The following is a 25650-nucleotide window of genomic DNA, read 5'->3' as shown; positions in this document are numbered from 1 at the left end:
ATGTTTTATCCATTCATCGGATGGACACTTAAGTTGCTTTTACCTTCTGGCTATTGTGAATAATGCTGCTATGAAAATGGGTGGGCAAATACCTGTTTTGAGTCTCTGCTTTCAATTCTTTTATATATTACTGGTTCATATGAAAATTCTGTTTTTTTGAGGAACTGCCAAACTGTTTTCCACAGTGCCTGCACCGTTTTATATTTTCACCAGCACTGCTCAAGGATTCCAGTTTTTGCACATCCTCTCCAATGCTTGTTATTCTGGTTTTTTTTTGATAGTATCCATCCTGATAGGTGTGAAGTGATATAGCTCATTGTGGTCTGCATTTGCATTTCCCTAATGATTAGTGATTTTTTTTCATGTGCTTATTGGCCATCTGTATATCTTCTGTGGAGAATGAAAAAAATATATATATAACTCATTTTACAGTAAGATCTCACTAAACAGAACTGTTGGCAAAACATGGTATGAATTCACATGAGACTGTACATATTCTTTACTTATCGCATTTAATATGAATATTCATATGCTCTGCTAAAGAAATATTAGTGTATCTGATTATGGCGTGTTGCCCCAAATCCTTTTTTATTAGAGTGTTTCTATAGGAAAATATTCAAATACCAGAAAGACCTCTCTTTCCCTACACTTCACTCTCATACTAATAATAAGGGTACACTCCTGCCCTCCACTCCCACTTCAAAATGCCATTCTTCTGTGGGGAATGGAAAGGGAAAGTTGAGGGGGAGCTATCTGATGGAAGGCAAGAGGAAGGGAGCGGAACTGTATATCAGTTGTAGATCAACTGTAATTTTCATGTTTGTACCACATCTGGACTTGGAGGTACTGCAAGAGTTGCTTCTGTATATTGGAAATTAGAATTCGAGTCATTTGGTGGAGGAGGAGTATTTGCAGAAGAGTAATAATCTTTTCTCATAAACTAGTAATAAAAGTGTTATTATCTAGAATAGGCATATTTAAAGTTACCTTTTGGTTTAGTGCCCCCCACCCTTACTTTCTTAGAATGAAAGGTCCATTCTGATTTGGAATATATGTCATCATTTCAAGATGTTGGCATATTCAAATGAAAAGGAGGCACAAAGTGGCAGAATTCTAATTAAAAAAATTTTTTGGTGCATTTTTTCCAAGATTTTATTTATTTGAGAGAGAGAAAACAAGCAGGGGGCGGGGGAAGGAGAGGGGCAGAGGGAGAGGGAGAAGCAGGCTTCCCGCTGAGCTGGGAGCCCAACATGGGGGACCCTGGGATCATGACCTAAGCTGAAGGCAGCCGCTTAACAACTGAGCCACCCAGGTGGCCCTCTGTTCTTGATTATACTAGATAGCTGCTGCTTTAGAAAGCTGCGTGTTTAATGAGAGAGTATTTTGGCTGAAATTTAAAAATAAAACCTAGCAAAACTAACCTTGTCATTCAGATTTTTGAAGAAAATTTCATTTATTTATTTGAGACAGAGAGCGAGCGAGAGCGCACTTGTTGAGTGCACAAGCAGGGGGCTGAGGGGACTGCAGAGGGAGAGGGAGAAGCAGACTCCCTGTGGAGCAAGGAGCTTGCCAGTGGGGGAGGGGGCGGCTGTATCCCAGGACCTTGAGATCGCCACCTGAGCAGATGCTTAACTGACTGAGCCACCCTGGTGCCTTTCATTTCAGATTTGACAGTTTGGTTTTGGCGAGGACTGAGTTAATGAGTGGTTTGGATGCAGCTGTTGCTTCCTCACTGCAGAGAGCCTTTTTTAACTTGTAAACTGTAGTAAACGGAAGTACACAGGCTCTTGAGGCTTTCATAAGGGAGTTGGAGATGGTGGTGGAGGACAGAGGTGGATGAGCGCATGTGCCAGCCATTTCACAGTGCAGAAAGGTGAGGATAGGTAAAGGCGGTGGGGAGGTCTGCCGTGAATCTAGTTTTACACAGACTCTCTTGAGTGGCGGTGATGTGCAAACAGTTATACTGGAACTGGCTATCCACTTTTACATCGGGCATCCTCCTGGAAGAGCCACGGGCAGCTGATGGGAAAGCTCTCAAAGGACAGGCAGTGCCTCAGCAGGTGCATCTTTTCAACCTCTGTGCTTTGTATTTGATCCTTGGCTCAGGAAGTTGTTTTCTGATATTTGTTATTCTGATACTTTCTATACTGTTCTTTTTTTTTGAGCTGTGAAGATAGGTAAAAAGATGCTACTTTATGAATTAGAATACCTGATTCTGGAATGTAGTTTAAAGAACAGTGTTTTTAAAAGCCTTTTTACAAGTTTTATTTTGGTTTTGAGAAATGAAAAAATCTTATTTTAATCCTGTCTTGTGTGTGTGGATTTTTTTTATTATTATGTTATGTTAATCACCATACATTACATCATTAGTTTTTAATGTAGTGATCCATGATTCATTGTTTGCGTATAACACCCAGTGCTCCATGCAGAACGTGCCCTCTTTAATACCCATCACCGGGCCTACCCATCCCCCCACCCCCCTCCCCTCTAGAACCCTCAGTTTGTTTCTCAGAGTCCATAGTCTCTCATGGTTGGTCTTCCCCTCTGATTTCCCCCCCTTCATTCTTCCCCTCCTGTGTGTTTGTTTTTAATGATTTTTGCATTTGGAAGAGCCGCAGTACTCCTTGGTGTCATAACACAATTGATCCAACTAATAGATGTTTGTCTTTTGTTTTGAGATGTCTAAGGAAGAGGTTGAGGTTTCACCTGGCTGTATTCCAGTATGAAACCTGAGATAAATCCCTTGGCCTTTTTGTAAAAGAAAATGGTTAGAAAGGCCAGGGAGAGTTCTCCTATTAGTTGTAGTGAAGAGCCTCTTCCTTAAATGAGTTTACATAAAACAGTGAATAAAAGTATCTGATCTTTTCTGTTTTGTTAGAAAGTGTGTAGGGGTGTGTGGAGGTGTGTCTGTCTGTGGGCTCCAACAAGAGACTTCTAATAAATTTCTCTGGTTTTAAAGCATAAAGTTGAAGGATAATGTTTGTTATTCTTTTGATGAAGGGTTTTTAATACTGTGTTTGGGCTAAATTCTAACTTTTTCTTAAGTCAGTGTTACTGTTGTCTTTTTTTTTTTTAGGATTTTATTTATTTACTTATTTTAGAGAGAGACAGAGAGAGTGGGGGAGGATGCAGAGGGGGAGGGAGTGGGACAAGCAGACTGTGAACTGAACGCGGAGCCCTAGGTGGGGCTCAATTCTACAACCCGAGATCATGACCTGAGCCGAAACCAAGAGTGGACACTTAACCAACTGAGCCACCCAGGCACCCCAATGCTTAATCTTAAATGAATGTTTATGGGGTATCTATGATAAATATACAATATATAATATGCATAATATACTCACCCATATACATGTATATATGTATGAATCTATTCCTCTATTGGTTATAGAACAAATCAGATTGCTCTTGAATTTAAGGTTTTAAAACCTGATCTTTGTAGTCATCAGCAGTGGCTTATATTTAAATTGCTGGTGTGGAAGTCATAAAGGCTTTACAAATTATTATTCTTTTAGATAATGTGGTTCAGGTTATTGCAGAGATAGGGGCATAGAGATTGTTTTCATTATGAACAGAAGGTAGATAAAAGGGATAACAGTATGTGTATAAAAGTATTTTTGTTGTTAAATCTGTGAAAAGCTACTAATGAAGGGAATTTTAGGGGCAGTGTAAAATGAATTAAAGACTCTTTTGGTACTTGTTTTGTCATATTCTTTTAATATTACCTACCTTCCCAAACCAAATAGTCACTCTTTTCTTTGTGCTCACACGTTCAGTGGGTCGTTTCTGTTGTCTGGTAAGGCACTGTCTGTATGACATTGGCAAGTGTTCAGAGCTCCTTCTCCCTCGTTAAAAATTATTCTTTGTCTTCTATCCCCAAACGCCAGCAGCTTCTCTTTAACAACTAAGTCATTAAGGGAGTGAGTTTAATTGCGGAAAATATTCGCAATCTTATTAAATATGGAAAATGGAATGACACCAGTTGCATTTGGTTCTAAAAGATTTATTAGCATTTTTGTTCTCCATTTGAGTACCCTGTTTACAAAAAATAATACAGCTTATTTCAAAACTTGTTAGTTTGTTCCTGGCTTTTTTTTGTTCTTTGGAATCCTGAGAGGACAACATTTAATTTCAGCTTTTTAAAATATCTATCCCAGTAGATTTAATTTAGCTAACTTTTGTGATGTATTTTTTGACTGCACAGAAAGTTGGAGTGACTGGTCCCCCTGATCCACAAGTCCGCTGTCCCTCTGTCATTGAGTTTGGGAAGTATGAAATTCACACCTGGTACTCCTCCCCATATCCTCAAGAATACTCAAGGTATGTTTTGAGAAACCCTTTACCTTCTAATTTTAGATTCATAGAACTCCCAACACTAGATCTTGGGGACATTTTAGTCCGCTCATCTTTATACATTTGAGGAAACTGGTGGCTTTTAAATGTCCATAGTAGCAGCATATTTTGGCAGCCACTTAATCCCAGTTGGCTAGATTTTCTTTTCTGTAACCTGTCCAAAAGCTGTTACTTAAAATTGGAAACCTGACACATGGTCAGAACAACAGGGAAACATTTTTTCTTTAAGAGAAATTTGCCTTCATACTTCACACTACTGAAGTATAAATAAAGTTCCACTGAGTAGCCTTTTACCTAAATTTTTATAATTTAACAAACTTAGTGAATGGTTTGTTTTCCCAGGAATAATTGGACAAATGGTATGCGATAATCTTACATGTAAATAACTTGGCTTTCAAGACATAAAAAGTAATCAGTCACCAGCTTTTTGGGATGAGGCAGCATTTTTAGTAAAGCCAGATTGGTTTCAGGACTCAATTCTGACATTTGTAAGCTGTATAACCTTAGAAGTTACCCAACTAGCCTGTACCTCAGTATCATCATCTGCAAAATGGGGGTAAAAATAGTATTCACCTCATAGGGGTTATTGTGAACATTAAATTGATTTAAAACATGTAAATCACTTAAGAGATAAGTGCTCAATAATGTCAGATAGTATTTTTTTCCTTTAGGGTTGGAATTTTTAAAAGACTTGAAAAATAAGTTTTGGTCAAAAAATTAAACTTTAAAGTATAGCAGTCACATTAATGTTCTCTTTAATTTGTAAACTACTTATGCCTCAGGTTTCCCATTTAGCAGAGTGTTGTAAGGAATAATAAGTGCTCTGTGAGTTAAATACATGTTCAGAGTACTCTCATTATGTGGCTTTTTACCTATCTAGTGACATTGCTGGTCCAAAATATTAGCACAGGTAATTACAACATTTATTTAGTGCTTTACAGTATACAGAGTGCTTTAACATGGTTTATTTCCAGAAGCTGGGAATAAGCTAGTATATTTGTTAAAAAAAAACAAAAACAAACTAAAACTCAGTGTTGTTTTTACTTTTTCTTTCCACATAATTTGATAACTGGTTTCCAGATGTGAGCAGAAGTAGAAAAAACAGTAGTGAGAATGTTATGGACACAAACCTCAGTGACTGGGGGAAAAAAAAAAGAAGAGAAAGCAAAATTTCAGGAAGCTAACACACGAGCTCATGAAACAGCAATTGAGAGCCAATTATTGTAGGGTTAGTTAGCCCTAAACACTGTGTTAGGGCTGTAAGGCAGCACTCTGTTTATATCGTGGGAAAACAAAAATTAACATGAGTTTGTTAAAAGAAGATTACATGATATGTGATTATGTATTTATATATGTTAAAAAAGAGGGCAGGAAATTCCTCAACTACAGAACTCAGGTACTCAAGGCAATTCCTCAAGAATTCTGGATATTCAGAGAATTATAGGATCAAGAAGAAATATGCTGAGGAATTAATTTCTTCGTTAGGTTTAAAGAAATAATTATTATCATTTATTTAGTGAACTCTTTGCAAGCTGTCCAAATCAAAAAAGCATGCTCGACTTAGACAACAAAGTTTGTTCAGTGTGCATGCGTATCAGCTGGTGCAGGGATTGTGGTACAGAGAGATTGAAACCTTAGGCACCTTGACTCTTGTGCTCAAGGGGAAGAGAGGAAATTTACTCAGAGATGGTACTAGAGAGCCAGCCTCAGCACTTGCTTTTCAAGAGAATGAGAATGGAACCATGAGGCTGTTGTCTTTTAAGAGATGAAAAGGCTTCATTAAAAATGTTTTTTATTCTGATAAGATTGTCACTAGAACCTGATCTCTTTATCAGGTTTGAGGGAATTGGTTATCAGTTTATTCTTAATAAACATTGCCTACAGAAAAATAAATAACCAATAAATAAGAATCATTAGAAAGCAGCAGTGGGATAGGAACTGTAAAATTTATTAACTTTCTTGAATAAAATTTTAGACGTTTTCTTAAATAAATTGTAGACATTTAGACATTTAGTACATTTCTTTATCCATTGTGGAGTGTTCCCTGAGTTTTCCATCAAAAAATATTCTATAGTTTAATAGATTCTTAAGTAATTATGACTTTTTCTTTATTCATAATTCTCCTAGTTACATTTTAAAAATACATATGTCTAATTTTAAATTAAGTTTATTAGGCTTGTTCTATTAAACTTGAGTTGGCTAAAATGCTTAGAGACCTTACATTTTCCAAATAAAAAAACCTATGTCCTTACTTTGTTAATGACTATTTATTATTCTGTGCTAAATTACTTCTAAGTTATTTTCTTGATATTCAAGGTTTTGAACACTTTTTAAAAAATTCAAAATCCCAAAGCATGCAAGAACAGAACAGTTGGAGCAAATAAAAAAGATCCCAAAAGGAAAATTTTTTGGGAAGTGGGATTGTGCATTATTTCCCATAATATCCAGATATTTGTGTGTGCATTGTATATTAAGTAATCTTGCATCTCTGACCTAAAAAACAAAACAAAATGAAACAACGACATTGAAGCCAGTAATGCTTCGTGTGGAGCACTATGGTTAAGTCTTAGACATTGAATAGTATAAACCAGAGTTTTAACCTAAGTTTCTCCAACAGGGCCATGTGATGCTCATATATGGCAAACAGGTTTCATAGAGAATCCCCTAAAACATGACATAGATGGGCTGAAGGCAAGAGTAACTGTGATCGTGGGGTATCCTACTCCTGAGCTGTTTAGAACTTATTTCATAATAACCTTTTTGCAAGGAGATCATATTGAAGTCCTAAAGGATTGTAATTAAGTAGCTTGGGAAGTTTCCTCTCCCTTTTGATCCTGTTCCTGACTTGATTTGATGCATAGATTACTTACAGCCCCAGTTACTAAAGCTGAGCATTATTTCATTTATGAAATAAAATGAATGAAAGAATAAAACTATTCATAGTATTAATCATAAATTAATAGTAGCTTTAGTAACCATCATTGAGCTTGGTACTGGACTAAACATCTCTGGAGTAATTCTGTGAGAGGTAGATATATCTATCTTCATTTTCCAGACCAGGGCCCTGCAAACATATTCAAGACCATATTTATAAGTGGCAGGACCAGGATTTAGTCTCACTTTTCTCTTAACCACATAGGCATAACCTTTTACCATCAAGCTTGCACTACTCCATATAGCATCTTTATCTACATTGATCTCACATGGCTTTTACCATGATCTTTGATTTAAGTAATATTTGATAGAGTTTTTGTTGTATTAAAATTTTACTACAAGTAGACCTATTATAAAGACTACACAAATTGCTACTATCTTGGGCAATGTTCAGAAGCCAAGAAGATACCATAGGAGTTCCTGGGAAGAATATTTGCATCATCCTAGAAGTAAGGGAAGCAATGCTTCTAAAGTGCATACAGTTGTGGCCCAGTCCTGCCTTCACATGCTAGGCATGCTTCACATGCTAGGGTATCAGCAGAGTGGCTGACTCTAGAATCAATTTCAGGTTTGGAAGCTACACCCCATGATGCAGTTGATCAAAGCGACCATACATCTATTTGTTAGTCAAGGCCTCGTTGCTCTGTCAGGAAGGCAATGACAAAAAGCAGCAGCACCCAGCAGGATTCTTTAGGGCGAAGAATATTCATATTCTCTATAACTATACTTCACTGCATATGATCTGATATTCTTTCTATAGGATGTGTTTTTTCAGTGAAAGAACTTCAGCCATATGAACTGTACTAAAACATAAATCATTTATCAGATGATTCCCTTTAGACTAACAGTGTCATCCCAGTGGGCTTGGTTATAATAAAGTAAGAGGCTTTAAAATGTTTTCAGCAAGAACTGAATTGGAATCAAGTAGATTATGATGCTTGCTTTTACTTTGTTATTTTTCAGATACTAAGATTTGCTGAAGTTTTTTTTGTAATCAAGAAACTATCACACATCTTGCTTTTCAAGGAAATAGCATGAGCTTATAATTTACCAGATAAGACTTGGCAGTAATTTTTTTATAGATTTCATTCCTTCTTAGGTTTCCTTGAACAACTTTCTTACTGCGAGAGCTTTAAAAATTAGACCTTTCATAGACCTTACAAAATAAGTTGTACTTTATTTTCATGTCTCTATACCAAGACCTAAAAGTTGAATTGGATGCTTTTAATGTTGGCATTTATCTTTAGCATAATCTGGGAAGTTTAGTGGTCTGTCACTCTTCCTTCCTTTTTTCCCAGGTTTTTGTTTATGTTGCTCAGATTCACATTGTAGGGAATATTTAGTTGTGATATTTAGCTCTCAAAACAAAACTGTATTCACAGATTCTTCTATATCTTTATGTTGCAACAAGGTAAAATTGCTCATTGAGAATTTAGCACCAGTAAATAAAGGTAAGGGTAGTTGGAAGAAGGAGGATGCCATTAATTACCCAGGGTTCTACCTTTCTTTTCAGAAGAAATTATTCAAAATCCACATATTCAGAAAAATAGTCTGGCAGTTGTGGGTCAGCTCTGAGACTCTGTTAGTATATCTAGTGCCCACATTAGATGATGAAGTTTATAATTGGGGCCACTTCGTTTTGAGATTTTTTAATTTTGGTGGTAAAAACTATCTATCTTACTGCCATTCCTTCTCTGAGTAGTAGAATTTTGAGGCAGCATGCAAAGGAAGTAAGAGTCACCTAGGAAACCTTTCTTTGCAGTGCTCTTGGCTCCTGTTTCTTGAGTTCGATTTGTAATGCCAGTTATTATTTGTTTTACTCAGTACTTTGTTTTGAAATGACTTCTGTACTAATGCCATAATTTCAGGTTGTATTGGTTTGTCTAATATGAGAGATTTTGGAAACCAGGATTAGATATTATAGACACTTAGAAATATTATACCTGAATAGTTCCCTGGAAGCTTTTAGTGTGCTGTGAATGACAGTTTTAAAAGTAAGCTGTGAGGTTGTGTAGGAAGAATGAATACGCATTGTAAATCTCCAAGGGAGAAGGAAAAAAGTCACAAACATGCCTTTTTCCACCCTTACTTGAGCATGAAACACTTATTGCATACAGGACTAGAGCTCCATGAATACACCTTGGCAAAGGCCTCAGTTGAGTGTTAAATGTTTTCAGATAAAATATAATTATGTTTTAAAAGTGGCTTCCAAAGTAGTACTTGAAAAAATAGTATAGTCTTCACACTTTAACAAATTAGACGTTTTTGTGTGTTAATCTACTTTTTTCTTTAATTCCAGTGTAATCTTAAAGCTATCCACACTGATAGCAACTAAACTAATGAGGTTTATTAAAATTTCCTTCAGCTTCAATACTTCTGTATTTGAGAGAAAATGCGGTAATTTGGATTATAGTTTTTGTCATCATATCTAGTATTTTTGTATATGTAGCTTTTAATGATAGTATCAGATCTTAGATTACCAAGGCATGACCAGTTCTGGACACAGTTCAGGGTGCAGGGAAGTCTGTGCTGAGGATAAATGAGGTGTGTATTTTATAATAGAAGAGCCACATGGTCTTCTGGATTACACTAAAATAGGTATAAAAGCCACTGACTTTTAATTTAGGTTATATTATTTCTGTTACTTTATGAACTGATCCAGTCACTATTGCCTAGCTTCTCATAAACGGGACATTGTAAAGAAGTCCTATTAAATTACTGCGAAAATAGCTTGACTATTGTATAAATATAAATTAATAACAGAACATCTGAAAGAATAATTTGAACTTTTATTTCACTTGTTGAATAGTAGACTTCTAAGTTGCAGAATTTAATGGGATATTTAACCAGAGGGAAAGCCAGAATTTCAGGGGTCGAAGGAAGGAGGTAGTATATTGTATGTCCTAACTTGAAAAGATGTATTATTATAGTTTTATACTTAAAAAGATATATAAAGTCTGCTTTTATAATACCCACTTTATATCCATTTTATTCAGCACTCTATACCTAGTGCACCTAACCCAAGGTCTGACACTCAGTAGTACCGTTGACCCTTGAACTGCACTGCAGTTAGGGGCACCAACTCCCCACACAGTCAGAAATCCATGTATAACTTTGGACTCCCCCAAAACTTAACTTATGGTCTACTATTGACCAAAAGCCTTACCAATAGCATAACAGTCAACATATTTTGTGTTACATGTACTATATATTATATTCTTACAATAAAGTAAGCTAGAGAGAAGATAAAGTAAGAAAATCATAAAGAAGATACATTTATATTACTGTACTGTATTTATCAAGAAAAATCCACATATGAGTGGATGTCCAAACCCATGTTGTTCTGAAAAAATGGATAAATGATCAAATAAAGGAAGACAGTATATACCTTGACAAAAATCTTCTTCACTTATTGGGGTGTTCTGAAGGTAGGTTTTATTTTCTACTTAGTAGAGATTATCAAGGAGGGGAGAATATGAGATTTTCGCTGTCTGCCAAGTGGGTAAATTTTAAAAAAGCCTGGGAAGTGTTAGTCTAATAGGAAGATCACTGAATTGGATCTCTTTACTTCTCACCCTTGCCCTCCTTGTTAATTAGTTGGATGCTGTTAACCAAATTAGTTTTATCTTTAGTTTGTTTTCTCTCTTTCATATGATTAATGGGGATGACAATACATTCTCCACCTTTTTACTTGAGTAGTAATGAGAGTCAAAAAAGGATAGTTGTGAAAGTTTACAGTCTTATAAAGCCCTGTCTTTTTTTGTTTAATTATTATTTACAGGCTGCCTAAATTGTATCTTTGTGAATTCTGTCTAAAATATATGAAAAGTAGAACTATTCTCCAGCAGCACATGAAGAAATGTGGTTGGTTCCATCCTCCTGCCAATGAGATTTACAGAAAAAATAATATTTCTGTCTTTGAGGTAAAGTAGATATTTTTATAGTTGTCTTCCTATCATTTCGAACGTAGTGCCGCCTGTACTGTGTCTAATTGTACTTGGATTTTTTTGAAATGTTATTTTACTGTTGTACTCAACGATTGAGTCCGATGATTCAGCTGTTATGAGAAGCAGAATTAGGCCAACCCAAATGGTACCAGGGTCACACCAGCTTGATATCAGAATAAATTATTCTATAACTCAGGATTCCATCTGATTATAAAATGCCAACTGATTGTTTATGTTTAGATGTGATAAAATTGCATCTTCGAATCTATGAAGTGGTATCTAAATGAAAAATGTTCTCTTGCTCTACTTAAAGGAATATTTTGTAGAGGTATATTTAATAGCTGTAGTAAATCTTACTTTGTAAAGATACAAAAGTATTTTTTTTTTTCACTTCATCATGATGATATAACTTAGGCTATGTCTGTGATTCTGTTGTCAGTCATGGGTTCCTAGCTTCTTGAGCCTCAGTTTTGTGGTGTCATCGCCAGGTATTAATTTGAGTACCTGCCATGTATTCAGTTCTGTTAATGACTGTGATGATAGAATTTCAGATTGTTGGGATCTGCTCAGTCTCTAACTTTCTTGATTTTCCCTACACCTTCATTTTAGGGGAGCACTAGCAGAGCTCTTCACTTTGGGGGGAGGAGGAAGGGTGTGGTTCACAATACTGTTTCAGAATACCCAAGAGCAGACAGACTGCTTCTCACCTTAAGCATATATTGGTGTGTATTTTAAAAGAAGTAATACTAAATTACTGAAATTGTTGAGGAGGTTTCTGTCCTTAAATAGCAATGTTGTAGGGTTTAATGTGGGCATCCATTGGCATTTGCATAAAAGAGCAAGCTCTGGCAACTCCAACAACACAGGTGTGTCAGGAGAAATACACTGTAGTGCTCCTGGTCTTGGCCAACCCGGTTCCAAGAAATATCTCATTTGCCAAGTTCCCACCTAGGGAACCTGCTTGGTGCCTCTGGCAATAGTTCATACTCCTGAAAATAGCTTTGTCTGGGGGTAAATCTGATTGTGGCAGTCAGACTGCATTGCTTCTGGCTGCTGGCATAGAGACTTTAGTTAGACCTTGTTTTACTTAACAAATGTATTTTAGAAGAGGTTGCTTTTAGATCTTTTGTTGAATTACTTTAAAAAATGAATCAGATCAGCTTGCCATCTGAGGTATTACTGCAGCCAGTCTTGTTATAAAAGCAGAAAATGCAATTTTTAAAAGGGTCATCATTTCCTTGTCATACTTTGTTGAAGTAGAGTATTTTATATATTTAGTTGTCTTAAAACAGCAGGTACCCTAATTCTGCTGTTGGAAGGATAGCTTCCAGGTTCTGATCACTGACAGCTTCTCTTAGGCTGGACTGTGGATACTCACAGGTATTTGTAAGTGATGTGTATTATTATTCTAGAACTAAAGAGCCACTTTCCTCATCATTTTGTTCTATTATTTTCCTCTAGGTTGATGGGAATGTGAGTACCATTTATTGTCAGAACCTGTGTCTCTTGGCAAAGTTGTTTCTTGACCATAAAACACTCTATTATGACGTGGAGCCATTTCTTTTTTATGTACTAACACAGAATGATGTCAAGGGCTGCCACCTTGTTGGCTACTTTTCTAAAGTAAGTATATCAGCTTAAAATTTGTTTGAATTCACATGGAAATCTGAAACAATTTTTGTCAGTTCTCACTGGGAGACACTACACAATGCAGCACCTTCTGGGTACCATCTAGCTTTTTGGAAAGGAAAATGAAGGAACATTCAGAAATGTACCAAGTGCTCAAAGGTGCTTAGTAACATTCAACAGACTGTACTCTCCTAGGAACATGAGCTGCCGTTTATACTCAAGAGGAAAAGTTTTTAAATGCCTTTTAGTCCCATGGTAATAATAGCTAGAACTTGTGAAATAAACACAGTCAATACCTCTGTGAGCTCTTTCTCATTTTAAATCTTGTCCTAGTTTAAATTTGAAGAATAGAAATAAGAATAAGAAGCCATTTTTATTCACGGATATTTTCTCTTCTTCCTATAATCTTCCATTCTCTTGGGGAGAACAAAAGGTGTTTTTGTAGTCAAACAACATAAAAGATGTACTTTTATTTAAGCTATCCTATGATAAAATCTAAGCGTATGAAGTAGTTAAGTGGGAGTACCAGCTTTCTGTCAGTTGTCTATTTCAGAAGTTAAGTATAATTTTATATATATTGCCTGATTTTTTAAAAGTGTCTATCCCCAACATTTTGAGATTGTTTTTTTGTGAAGTTAGATACAACTGATGGGGAGATGGGACTGCCCTGTGTAGCACCAGACCAGGAAATAAGAGAGTCTTTGAAGTGGTAGATGAATTTTCCCATTTCTGGAGTGCCACACTAACTCATCATTTATAGCTTTGCAGATTGATTGGGACTCAGATTCCTCTGCTCATCTTAGGCAGTGGCATACTATCTTTGAGTTGCAGATGGTAGTAGATGGCATAATTTTATTTTACATTTATATTCTCCTGGTGTGGTTGCTTTGTGGGTAATGGCAATGAGTTAACATTGTCCTGTCTCCTCCCAGTGGGGTATTTTCTTTCTTGATGTGCATGCTATTCTCAAAGGACCAGGGCTATGGTTTTGACTGTTAAGTCTTTGTTTCTTAATAATTAGCATTACTATTCAGTCTTACTCGCATGTTGTTTTAAAACTTTCTTTACCAGGAAAAGCACTGCCAGCAGAAGTACAACGTTTCGTGTATAATGATTCTTCCCCAATACCAGCGTAAGGGCTATGGCAGGTTTCTCATCGATTTCAGTAAGGATTATAATAATTTTTCATTATCTCTTCTTGTGGGCCTTCTGATATATATATTTTTTAGAGATTTGCAGATGATTTATTGGTTGCTAGTATCTTTCGTCACAGTATGGGACTTTAAAACCTAAAGTCGTGAATTTTTTTCTTTTGATCAGACATGAAATATTTTTAAATAGCTTATACCGAACACCATCTTTGTATGATCTGTTGCAAATACTTTGAATTTTCAACTCTTAATTTACAGGTGGAACTTAGTTTCATGATAATTCTAACTCACAGCAATACTCAATACATTGTGCAAGTTAGTACAGTAAAGAAGTACAGTACTCACCTTATTTTTGTTACCTAATTATCAGAAAATGCGTACATCATTTTTTAGTTACGGGCTCTACCTAGTGGTTAAAATATGCAGTGCACCTTAAAAAAATCTTAAAATATATGGCATAGGAAATTAATCTGATTTAAACATTGAAAGCCAAACAGCTCTAAAAAGTAGTAGAATTTGAATTTTGTTTTACGTGTTGATAGTCTTGCTTAGAAAGTAAATATATGTTTACAATAAATTCTGTATTGATTATAACAAAGTGATATTTTTGAGGGACTATTTTGATACAGGCAGTTCTTCTAAATATCAGATGATTATGTCACCAGTGTTAAGAAGTTAATTCTCAGATGGACCAGTTCAGCTTATTTCAGTTGGCCTTAGACTGTACTCCTGACCATATTTCATTGGATTCAGTGGATTATTTCGTACGTTTTCTTGGCCTTCTTAGATTGGTAGTAGAGAGTGCAACTCAGATTATTTCCTTTAATATCAATATATTGTTTTGAAATAGGACTCATGTTTGGATGTGTTATGCCATTAAGTAGCAAAGTTAGGGGAAAATATTTTATTATACTAATTAGTTATACTTTGAGATACGCAAACAGCAATCTATGATTACAGTATTTGTTTTTATTTGCTTTTCCTAATGTAATCTATTTTCCCACATTATCATTCACAGACTGCTTTTTAGTAGTTTCCTTTGATGACAAAAAACTGCATTTCTTCTGCCATCTCTGTTGTTGATGCTCTCAGAATTTATGCCTTTCTCTTTCTGTTCTTGAGAGTCCTGCTCTAGACAGGAGGACAGATACCACCATACACTCACAGGGACACCCTCACACTGACATCCTTGCTCACTAAGAGTTTAAGGGTAAGAGGTCATTGTGAGGAGAGCTTTGGCTGAAGTGAGAAATTGTCATCTGATTCACTCACAGAAGAACCACGATCTTAACAGATAGGATTATGTAAAAACGAAGGCATTCTTTTGTATTGTTCAGCAATTCAGATATAACTGTTGCTATCTAGTAGTCCAAATAAAAATGCAAGGGAGGTTTTCCCCCATAAAATAAAAAGCATTATTGCCTTAATCTTATTAAAGCATCCTATTAATATGAAGTCCTCTGATTTATTTTAACAGTTGATTTATAGTAAGTACAGACAAAGTAATACTAACCTAAGGTTCAATATATACAAACTACATAATCTTGTGCAAATTTGTGTTGAAGTAATTTTTCAGTTTTGTTCTTTTTCTTGAAAGAATTTACCTTTGACATTATTCATGCCTGTATTACTTAAATTGATTGTGGAAGAGGGAATTGTTACTTTGGTGAATTAGCCTATTTTAGGCTCTCTGACATATTTGTGATTCGGGGGTTTCTTTAGGTTATTTGTTATCAAAGCGTGAAGGCCAAGCAGGGTCTCCAGAGAAACCATTATCCGATCTAGGTCGTCTTTCCTACATGGCTTACTGGAAAAGTGTAATATTGGAGTGCCTTTATCACCAAAATGACAAGCAAATCAGCATTAAGAAGTTAAGCAAGTTGACTGGAATCTGCCCTCAAGACATTACTTCCACACTCCACCACCTACGAATGCTGGACTTCCGTAGTGACCAGTGAGTATCACATCCCTTCGTATACTTTCCAAAGACAGTTAGGTGGAAGTGTTTGGATGAGGCAGCCAGATTATCAGTGAAAGGGCATAAACTAATACAAGGGGTACATTGGTGATCCTGAGACACCATTTTCGTTTCTGTGATAATTTGATACCATTGACCACATTTTTTTTTTTAAACTGTTTTTTCTGGTCTTCCTTCTAACTTTTGGACCTAAGCTATTGAAGCTTTTCTTTTCTAATGTTGGCAGCGCCTTTAATACAAGAGGTAACAACTCTAGAAATAATGTCTAATAAAATATACCCATGATTTATTTCCATATAAAGTGGTACAAAGTAAAATGTAGGTCAAAGGAAGGTCAGCTCACCCTTATCTAAAGGGGTTGGGAAAAGATCACAGAGAAGGAGGCATTGGGCTAGAAAGATGGAGGATAGGAGATAGGGTACCGGAGAGTCTTGCAGCAATTCCAGAGGTGGGAAGTGTGAGACAGTGTGAATGGTTAAAATCACTTCATCCATTGTTCTCGTTGAGTGTGAAGTAGCTGTCCAACTTCTTATTTCTTAGCTATCTTATATGGTGGCATATTTCTGTATTTCATGCTTCCGAGCTGGCAGTTTTTGAAGCATTAGTCATCACCTCCATGGTTTTCTGGGGGTTATAGCTCCATATTCATTGTTAGGTACTCCTTGTTACATACATTGTTGATCGCTATAAACTTCGCTCTGGTTCCAGATTTGTGATAATCCGCCGGGAAAAACTTATCCAGGATCACATGGCAAAGCTTCAGCTGAATTTGCGACCTGTAGATGTAGATCCAGAATGTTTGCGCTGGACTCCTGTCATAGTCTCCAATTCTGTTGTCTCAGAGGAGGAAGAAGAGGAAGCTGAGGAAGGCGAAAACGAAGATCTGCAGTGCCAGGAAAGAGAATTAGAGACGAGTGTAAGGGCATGACTAGTCTCTATTTTTGATGACAGAAGGCTCTGTTTTTGGTTAATGAGTATTGTGATACGTGTTACAATATCTTAAGCCAACACAGTTCACATTAGAATTTCAGAGTTCATTTCAGTGATAGAGATTTTAGGAAGACTGGGTTTTGTTTACTTATTTGTATATTTTTAAGCCTTGGATCATTAGGAGACCTTCAAATTTGTTACAGTGTGTTACTTAGAACTAAGAATTCCTTATCAGGGTCCTGATACACAGCTAAAGTTTAAGCTGTGTAGTAGTAATTGAGGAATCTGAATTTAACTTACTTCTGACCATTGTTAAAAATGAAATGAAGATCCCTTTTCCTTAAAATAAAACATTAAGGAAATAATGTAAACGTGTATGTTTTCTAATAGAGCACTAAATAATTCAGTGGGTACACAAATGTCTTTAAGCCGTTAAAGGGTTAATGAGGGACTGTACAACATTGTATAGTTGTGATGCCTGTCCTTCTCTGTTCTTTTTTTTTAAACTGTGCTTTCATCCTTTAAAAATCTGTGTCCTCCTTTGATAAACGTAAGCAGTTTCACGCCCGTTTAATGTAATTTAATTTTCAAAATGAAATTAAATACTCAGAATAAAAATCTAAATAGACATTTTCTTTCATTTTTTTCAAACACCCCCTTTCTCTTGCCCATGCTCCAGAGCCCATCTCCTCTCTGTTTATAAATTTTATTGCTGAGAAATTTGGTAAATTATATCATTTAACATTTATAAGAACAATGCTGTTCACTTTGTTTATTGAAGGTGGGATTGCATAGTGGCTAAGAGCACTAGCTCTTGGGTCAGACTGCCTGGGTTTAGATCCCAGCTTCCACATTTGCTCTTGCGTGTCCTAGGGCAAGTTACTTGTATTTTTTGTGCCTCAGTTACCTCGTTTTTTAAAATGAGGATATAATAATAACACTTCATACAATTGTTGTAAGGATTAAATGAATCTTATTAAGCATTTAAAGCAGTGCCTAACACATGAGAAATATTCCTGATAGCTGTTAAATTATACTTTTCTTTTTAAAGCTCTGTTGTCTTATCTCTGTTTAAGAGGTCAGATAGGTATAAAAATAAGACTGAAAAATTAATCGACATGGTTTTATTTTCCAAAATCAGGTGGGAAAGTCTGCATCTCGGGAGAACAAAGAACAAGATTCTTACTCCTCAGTAGAAAGTGAAAAGAAACCGGAAGTTAGGGCACCAGCCAGTTCTACGCGTCTGCACAAACAAGTCCTTTCCCGTGATAGTCTTCCTGCAAATAACCAGCCATCCCGGAGAGGCCGCTGGGGGAGGAAGAACCGAAAAACCCAGGAACGTTTTGGTGATAAAGATTCTAAACTGCTCTTGGAAGAGACATCAGCTCCTCAGGAACAATATGGAGAATGTGAGGAAAAATCAGAAACCTCCCAAGAACAATATACTGAAAGTGAGGAGCAGTTGGCAGCCTCTCAGGAGCAGCCAAGCCAGGATGGGAAGCCAGACATTCCCAAAAGAAGACTAAGTGAGGGGGTTGAGCTCTGGCGAGGACAGCTGAAGAAGAGCCCTGAGGCACTGAAGTGTAGATTACCGGAAGGCACTGATAGACTGCCCCGTCGCTATAGTGATGGTGACAGGGCTCTCCTCAGAGGCTTCAGTGAGAGTAGTGAGGAGGAAGAAGAGCCAGAAAGTCCTCGGTCCAGCTCCCCACCAGTTCTTACAAAGCCCACATTGAAGAGAAAAGTAAGGCTTTTCTTTTGACTTGTTTCTTTTGACTTGCCTGTTCTTTTCCGAATTACAGCTTATTATATACATCTGTCTGTTCTAGAGTTCTGAAAAAGTAAATATAGAAATTGTTAGTATGTTATTTTTTTAGACTTTATGCCTCAGTGTACTGTAGCTTATGATCTTCCCAGTAAACATCTGAAATGTGGATATGGCTTCTGTGGTTTGTGGGAATGAACATAGATGTCTTAAGCTTATTTAAGGGCTGACAAACTCTTTTTCAGCTTGCTGGTTTGATGTTGTAATCATGACTTTTAGGGATTTGTCAAGTATTTTAAAAGTATGTATAGATGAGAAATATTTACGTTAGAAAAGGAGAAAAGTATCTGACAGCTTGATGGACAGCAGTGCCCTTTGTTGGGGTGCTCAGAGAGGCCATTCGTCTTGAGGGGGGGTGGGCCTTTTTCCCTGTGCTCTCCCATCTCCATCTCTCCCTTCTTTCTTTCAGTGGTTTGACTTAAACCTGGTTTTAAAAGTATTTTCTCAACTTTGTCTCGTCATCTTGCAAAGTTTGAATGATAGCCAGTTTCTAAATGTGTTGTGATGCTGATAATGAATTCTGGCAAACTGTATACCAGAACTGTCCCAGTCTGTGCAGTGAACTTTTAAGCATTGCCACAAGCCAGCCAGACTGAGCTCGGCCCCCTGGATGAGCCACCCTGTAGTGGTGGGGTGACAGCTTTCATCCAAAGCAGTGAAATTGTTCCTTTCCTTAAAAGAAGCTTATGGGGGGAGGGGGATCAGGGCAATATATAAAAAAAATAAGTTTTTAATTTAATTAATTAATTTTTAAAAGATTTATTTGACAGAGAGCGAGCTAGCGAGAGCAGGAACACAAGCAAGGGGAGTGGGAGAGGGAGAAGCAGGCTTCCCACTGAGCGGGGAGCCCGATGCGGGGCTCAATCCCAGAGCCCTGGGATCATGACCTGAGCCGAAGGCAGATGCTTAATGACTGAGCCACCCAGGCGCCCCAAGTTTTTAATTTTAGAACAGTTATAGATTATGCAATTATTGCAGAGAAAGTACAGAGAGTTCCTGTATTCCTTATAGGCAGTTTCCCCTTTTGTTACCTCTTATGTTGGTATAGTACATTGGTCACAAATAGTGAACTAGTATTTTATTAACTAGAGTCCATACTTTATTTAGATCTCCTTAGTTTTCCTGTATGTCCTTTTTCTCTTCCAGGACCTCATCCAACACACCACATTACACTTAGTAGTCATGCCTCTTTGGCCCCTCTTGATTGTGACAGTTTCTCAGACTCCTTGTTTTTGATGACCTTGACAGTTTGACGAGTACTGGCTAGGTATTTTAAAACGTCCCTCATGATATTAGGATGGGGTAATATGTTTTTGGGAAGAAGACCACAGAGGTAAAGTGTCATTCTTATCATATAAAGGGTGTCTGATAAATATGTATGTATACACACACATACACACCAAACACAAGAGTATTACTGTCGGTATGACTTTTCACTCTTGATATCAGCCTAGATCGCCTGGTTTGAGGTTGTGTTTGTCACATTTCTCCACTGTAAATTAGTCACTCCTTTTTTCCCCTTTCCGATGCTGTACTCTTTGGAAGGTAGTCACTGCCGGCAGTGATATGGAGAGTTATACTCTGTTCCTTAGGAGCAGAATATCTGTGTTAATTATTTGGAATTCTGCTTGGGGGTTTATTCATTCCCGCCCATCTGTTTACTTATTCAAGCATTTATTAATACCGGCGTAGACTCAGATATTTACTTTACACTTTGAGTTACAACCCAGCAGTACCACTTGATTTAGTTTGTTGCTCAAATTGTTCCAGCTTTGGCCATTAGGAGTTTTTAAGTTTCGCTCCACGTCCCTTTAATGTAATATGTACCGTCATCAGTGTAGGGTTTTTTGTTTTGTTTTGAGCACTTCCTTACTTTCTAGTACTACAGGATAGTCTAGGTTCATCTTGTATATTTCATGTCCTAATCGTAGAGTCAGCCATTTTTCCAAAGAGCAGAGCCAAACATGTTGAACCTGGTTTGAAAATTGTACTCTCAACTGAAAGGACTAGTAAATTTAAATTTGAAGTGGAGAAAAACTCAACACTAGCTAACTCTGCCATTCATTATGTGATCATGAAGAATGTATCTTTGCCATTCCAGGCTTATATTGCCTATTTGTAAGATAAAATTATGCTATTTCCCTGTGTAAACAAGAGAATATTGTAATAGGCAGTGAGATCATGCACAAAATACTTGACGTTCTTAAGAGAATTTCTTGACTGGGAGTCAGAGACTATATTTTACAACCGTTTCTGTGCTGACTGGGTATGTGACCTTAAGCAAGCCCTGTAACCTTTCTCGCCTCTATAGAATGAGGGGATTGGACTAGATCATTTCTGGTGCATCGTCTTTATCATTTTGTTGTCTCTATCATGAGCTATGAGACAAACAGAAAGTGTTTTGTTTTTTTTTCTCTTGAGGTAAAGAGATGTTAAAGGAGTAGCTTCTGTGTCATTTCAGTATTGAAATAGGCATTTCCCTAGAGTGTTAAATGTAACTGAAGTATTAATAAAGGAATTATAATATCTGCTCTTTGGGCATGCCTTTTATAAAGTTGTATTCAATCATCCAACATCTTTCTGTGATAACTTTATGTGTAGTATCTTACTGTAGTATTTTGAAATAATACTCAAAATGTCTCTTGGCAAACAGTGTACCCATTTTATATGTGCTAATTCTTTTAGGTTCAGACACTGTTCATTAGGTTATTAATAGAAGTGATAGCATTCATTACTGTAAATAAAATACTTCCTTCCTCTTTTAAATAGAAACCGATTCTTCACCGAAGGAGGAGAGTCCGAAAGCGCAAACACCACAATAGCAGTGTGGTCACAGAAACTATTTCTGAGACCACGGAGGTGTTAGATGAACCTTTTGAAGACTCTGACTCTGAGAGGCCGATGCCAAGATTAGAACCCACGTTTGAGATTGAGGAAGAGGAAGAGGAAGAGGATGAAAGTGAACTATTCTCTAGAGGGTACTTCCACCGCCTCTCCTCACAGGATGTGCTCAGGTGTCGATCCTCTTCCAAGAGGAAATCTAAAGATGAAGAGGATGATGAAGAGTCAGATGATGCTGATGGTATGTTTCAGAAAACTGTTGCTTATGGTAGTTTTATTGTTTTTAAAGAAACAGGCTGCAATTGATAGCTGCAAACCCTTCCATCAAGAGGCTGAAAAAGCGACGCTCCCCACTAAGCCAGTAAAGGACGGCCAACTTGGTAACCTCTCAAAATTTGCGTCAAGTATATTCGTCCCTATTTTCTCATTGAACCGTCTGTCCTTTTAAAAAGTTTTTTTTTTTTCTAGTTTCCCCTTCAAGGGACCTATTTTTGCCTCTGCAGAAAATATCTTGCTATTGGGATATTGTTCTTTTTTGCCTAATCCTTTCTCAGCCATAATCGGAATCTTTAGTTAATGGGTGAATTGGACTTAGCATCAGGAAGACATTGAAGTAATAACCCTTTACTAGAAAGTACACTCTGTGGACCTACCCGTTTTGCTAATTGTTGTATGCTCAGTGCCTAAAATAGGCACTTGGTAAATATTGCTAAATGGATACATGCTAGGAGGATGGTTCTTAAATAAGATCAGATGCATGTAAATTGGACTTGCTTCACATCTGTTCAGGAATCCTTCTGAATCATATCTCTAATACGCCTTTCTCTGTGAGTAGTAAATTTCTAATAAAAATGGTAACAGTGCCTCAGGGTAGGTTAAATTTTATGGCATAGTGCAAAATCCAGTGATTTACTTTTAAAATAGCCTTATCGTTTAGAAATAAAGAAACGGGGGCTCCTATATGTGCTGGGTCACAGACCAGGTCATTTACATCCTACCCTAAAGTTTCTGCCGGTGCATTATGCTGCCTGCGTCTGCAGTATTTGCCTAAAAGGGGGGCGGGGGGGCGGTGGTCAAACTGAGCTTTTTTTTTTTTTTTTTTTTACTTTGCTGGGTGAAATTGGGGGAGTGCAGTTGTCCACTCTTGGTGGAATTATAGCATTTATTTATTAATTGAGCTTTTTATTCTTTAAAAAATAAATTTGCTCAATTTCATATGTAGTAGAAACTTGCATTTCCTCCATTCTGATATTTTTATATAAGAAATATTTTAGTGACTAGATGACTTGAGTGCTTTGCTGTGAATGATTTTCTGCAGTTTTATTGTGTTACGCTTTGAGGTATATAACTAGGAAACCAAAGATTTATTGTGTAAATTTGGCCCTTCGGTAGAATTCTCTCTGGGATCCTTGTAGATTAAAATAATATCCCTTGTTTAAATTCTTGTTGACTAGGACAGATTTTCTCTGATGTGGCCATTTCCTTTCTTTCTTTATTTTCACGTTATTATTGCCAGTTGTGCCTTTTTAGCTTCCCCCTCAAAATCCTGTTCTTGCCTTGGCGTTCTTCCCTTTAAAAATTAATGGGATTAAATGAAAAAAAATTAATGGGAAATATGAATGTGTACTTAATGCTGCACCACACTGGACACCTAAACATGGTTGAAATGGTACATTTTCTGCTATGCATAGTTTACTACAATCTTTAAAAATAGAAAAAAGTAATGGGGAGAAAATAATGCCAATGTCAAATTTATTTCTAATAAATCATTGTCATTGGTGCTTTCACTTTTTCTTCAGGTCAGTATTTGTCTAGGACTAAATGCCTTGCGGCTTTTCCCGTACAAACACAACATCGATTGAGCAGTTATTCATGTAGGATTGCTCAGTCATGGCCTGGGGTAATTAACTCATGATATTACCTGAAGTAATGATTTTTATGGAAACCAAGAAAACCAGAGAGAGAATATAAATTGCAAACAGGAAAAAAAAAGAAAAAAGAAGAAATTAGCTGATTTGTGACTTACACGGTAAAGACCGCTTGTCTGAAGTACTTGTAATCACTGCTGAGCATTTGCATCATTACACAGCTTAGCTCCATTTCCTAGAGGAGAAAACTGACCTGTAGACTAACTTCCTAAAGCCGTGTGGTTGGTGATGATAAACCTGAACTGGTTTTAAGTAGTGGGGGGCAGCAGAGTGTTGGCCAGGATTCTTTCCTTGTTCTGCCAGCTCACTGCGTGACTTTAGAAGAGGTCATTATTAGGTCTCTCCTTTAGATTCTTAACTTGAAAGGGAAGGTAATCAGAAGAGTTTGTGATGATTAATAAAACTATTTCTGTTGCACATATGGTCTCAGAAAACGGCACTGGTACAAATAGAATATCTTGTAACTTTTTTTTAATGTGTTGTTTTGTTTTGTTTTTATCCCTCCTGTATAGACACTCCTGTCCTAAAGCCAGTATCTCTCTTGAGAAAATGTGATGTGAAGGATTCTCAACTTGAGCCAGATACATCCACACCTATGAAAAAGAAGAAGGGATGGCCCAAAGGCAAAAGCCGCAAACCAATCCACTGGAAGAAGAGGCCTGGTCGCAAACCAGGATTTAAGTTGAATCGGGAAATCATACCCGTTTCTACTCAAGAATGCATTGTTGAGCCCATTGTCCCCATTCCTAAAGTGGGCCGTAAAGCCAGACTTCAGGAGAACGAAGAAACTGTCGAACCAAAAGAAGACTCGCCTTTAACTGAAGAAAGGAAGGAAGAGGAGGAGACGCACGTGGAAGCAGAAGAGGTTGAAGAGGGAGAAGAAGAAGACACCACCGGCAGTGAAGTTAGAGCAGCATCTCCAGTGGATAGCAACAGTCCCGAGACAGAAACGAAAGAACCCGAGATAGAAGAGGAGGAGGAGAAGCCCCGTGTCTTAGAAGAGCAGAGGCAGTCGGAAGAGGAGCAACAAGAACTAGAAGAACAGGAGCAAGAGGAAGAGGAGGAAGTGGCTACAGAGACAAACCAGAATGAAGACCATGATGCAGATGATGAAGATGATGGTCATCTGGAATCTACCAAGAGAAAAGAGCTAGAGGAGCAGCTCGTTCGAGAAGATGTCAAAGAGGAGCCCGGTGGTCAGGAGTCTTTTTTAGATACTAATATGCAGGGCAGTAGGGAGACTATAAAGGATAAAGATGAAACGGAACCAGATTCTGAAGAGGAACAGACTTCCCATGAAACGTCCATGGTATCAGAGCATATGCCAGGGTCTGAGGATGATCATGAAGAAGATTCAAACTCTAAGGAAGAATTAATTGAGCTGAAAGAGGAAGAAGAGATTCCTCATAGCGAACTGGATCTGGAAACCGTGCAAGCAGTGCAGTCTTTGACTCAAGAGGAAAGTAACGAGCACGAGGGAGCCTACCAGGACTGTGAAGAAACTCTGGCAGCGTGTCAGACCCTGCAGAGTTACACCCAGGCTGATGAAGACCCTCAGATGTCAATGGTTGAAGACTGCCATGCCTCGGAACATAATAGTCCAATATCTTCTGTTCAGTCTCATCCCAGCCAGTCGGTCCGTTCAGTCAGTAGTCCCACCGTGCCTGCCCTCGAAAGTGGTTACACCCAGATCAGCCCGGAGCAAGGATCCCTGTCCGCACCCTCTATGCAGAACATGGAGACCAGCCCCATGATGGATGTGCCTTCCGTATCAGACCACTCTCAGCAGGTGGTGGACAGTGGCTTCAGTGACCTGGGCAGCATTGAGAGCACCACAGAGAACTACGAGAACCCCAGCAGTTACGATTCTACAATGGGCGGCAGCATCTGTGGGAATAGCTCTTCGCAGAGCAGCTGCTCCTACGGCGGCCTGTCATCCTCCAGCAGCCTCACCCAGAACAGCTGTGTTGTCACTCAGCAAATGGCCAGCATGGGCAACAGCTGCAGCATGATGCCGCAGAACGGCGTGCAGCCCGCCGCCGCGGCCAACTGCAGCATCAAGTCACCTCAGAGTTGTGTGGTGGAGAGGCCTCCGAGTAACCAGCAACAGCAGCAGCCGCAGCAGCCGCCGCCG

The 25650-nt window shown here is 37.7% G+C and overlaps 1 protein-coding gene across 1 annotated transcript in view; it reads left to right on the top strand.

Moving 5' to 3' along the window:
• Positions 1-25650, top strand: part of KAT6A (lysine acetyltransferase 6A) — a 110895-nt gene that overhangs the window by 83850 nt on the left and 1395 nt on the right. Inside the window, exons 9-17 of the mRNA XM_025885902.2 lie at positions 4205-4320; positions 11069-11210; positions 12696-12857; positions 13935-14028; positions 15737-15968; positions 16701-16908; positions 18064-18666; positions 21517-21829; positions 24029-25625. Of these exons, the coding sequence (XP_025741687.1) occupies positions 4205-4320; positions 11069-11210; positions 12696-12857; positions 13935-14028; positions 15737-15968; positions 16701-16908; positions 18064-18666; positions 21517-21829; positions 24029-25625 (3467 nt within the window). The remainder of the gene's footprint in view (positions 1-4204; positions 4321-11068; positions 11211-12695; positions 12858-13934; positions 14029-15736; positions 15969-16700; positions 16909-18063; positions 18667-21516; positions 21830-24028; positions 25626-25650) is intronic.

Source organism: Callorhinus ursinus, unplaced genomic scaffold (assembly GCF_003265705.2).
Source record: "Callorhinus ursinus isolate GAN/ISIS: 27379988/994484 unplaced genomic scaffold, GSC_fseal_2.0 scaffold17, whole genome shotgun sequence".
NCBI classification, from domain to species: Eukaryota; Metazoa; Chordata; class Mammalia; order Carnivora; family Otariidae; genus Callorhinus; species Callorhinus ursinus.
The sequence above is the reverse complement of the archived record's forward strand: the minus strand, read 5'-3'. Positions and strand labels throughout refer to the sequence as shown.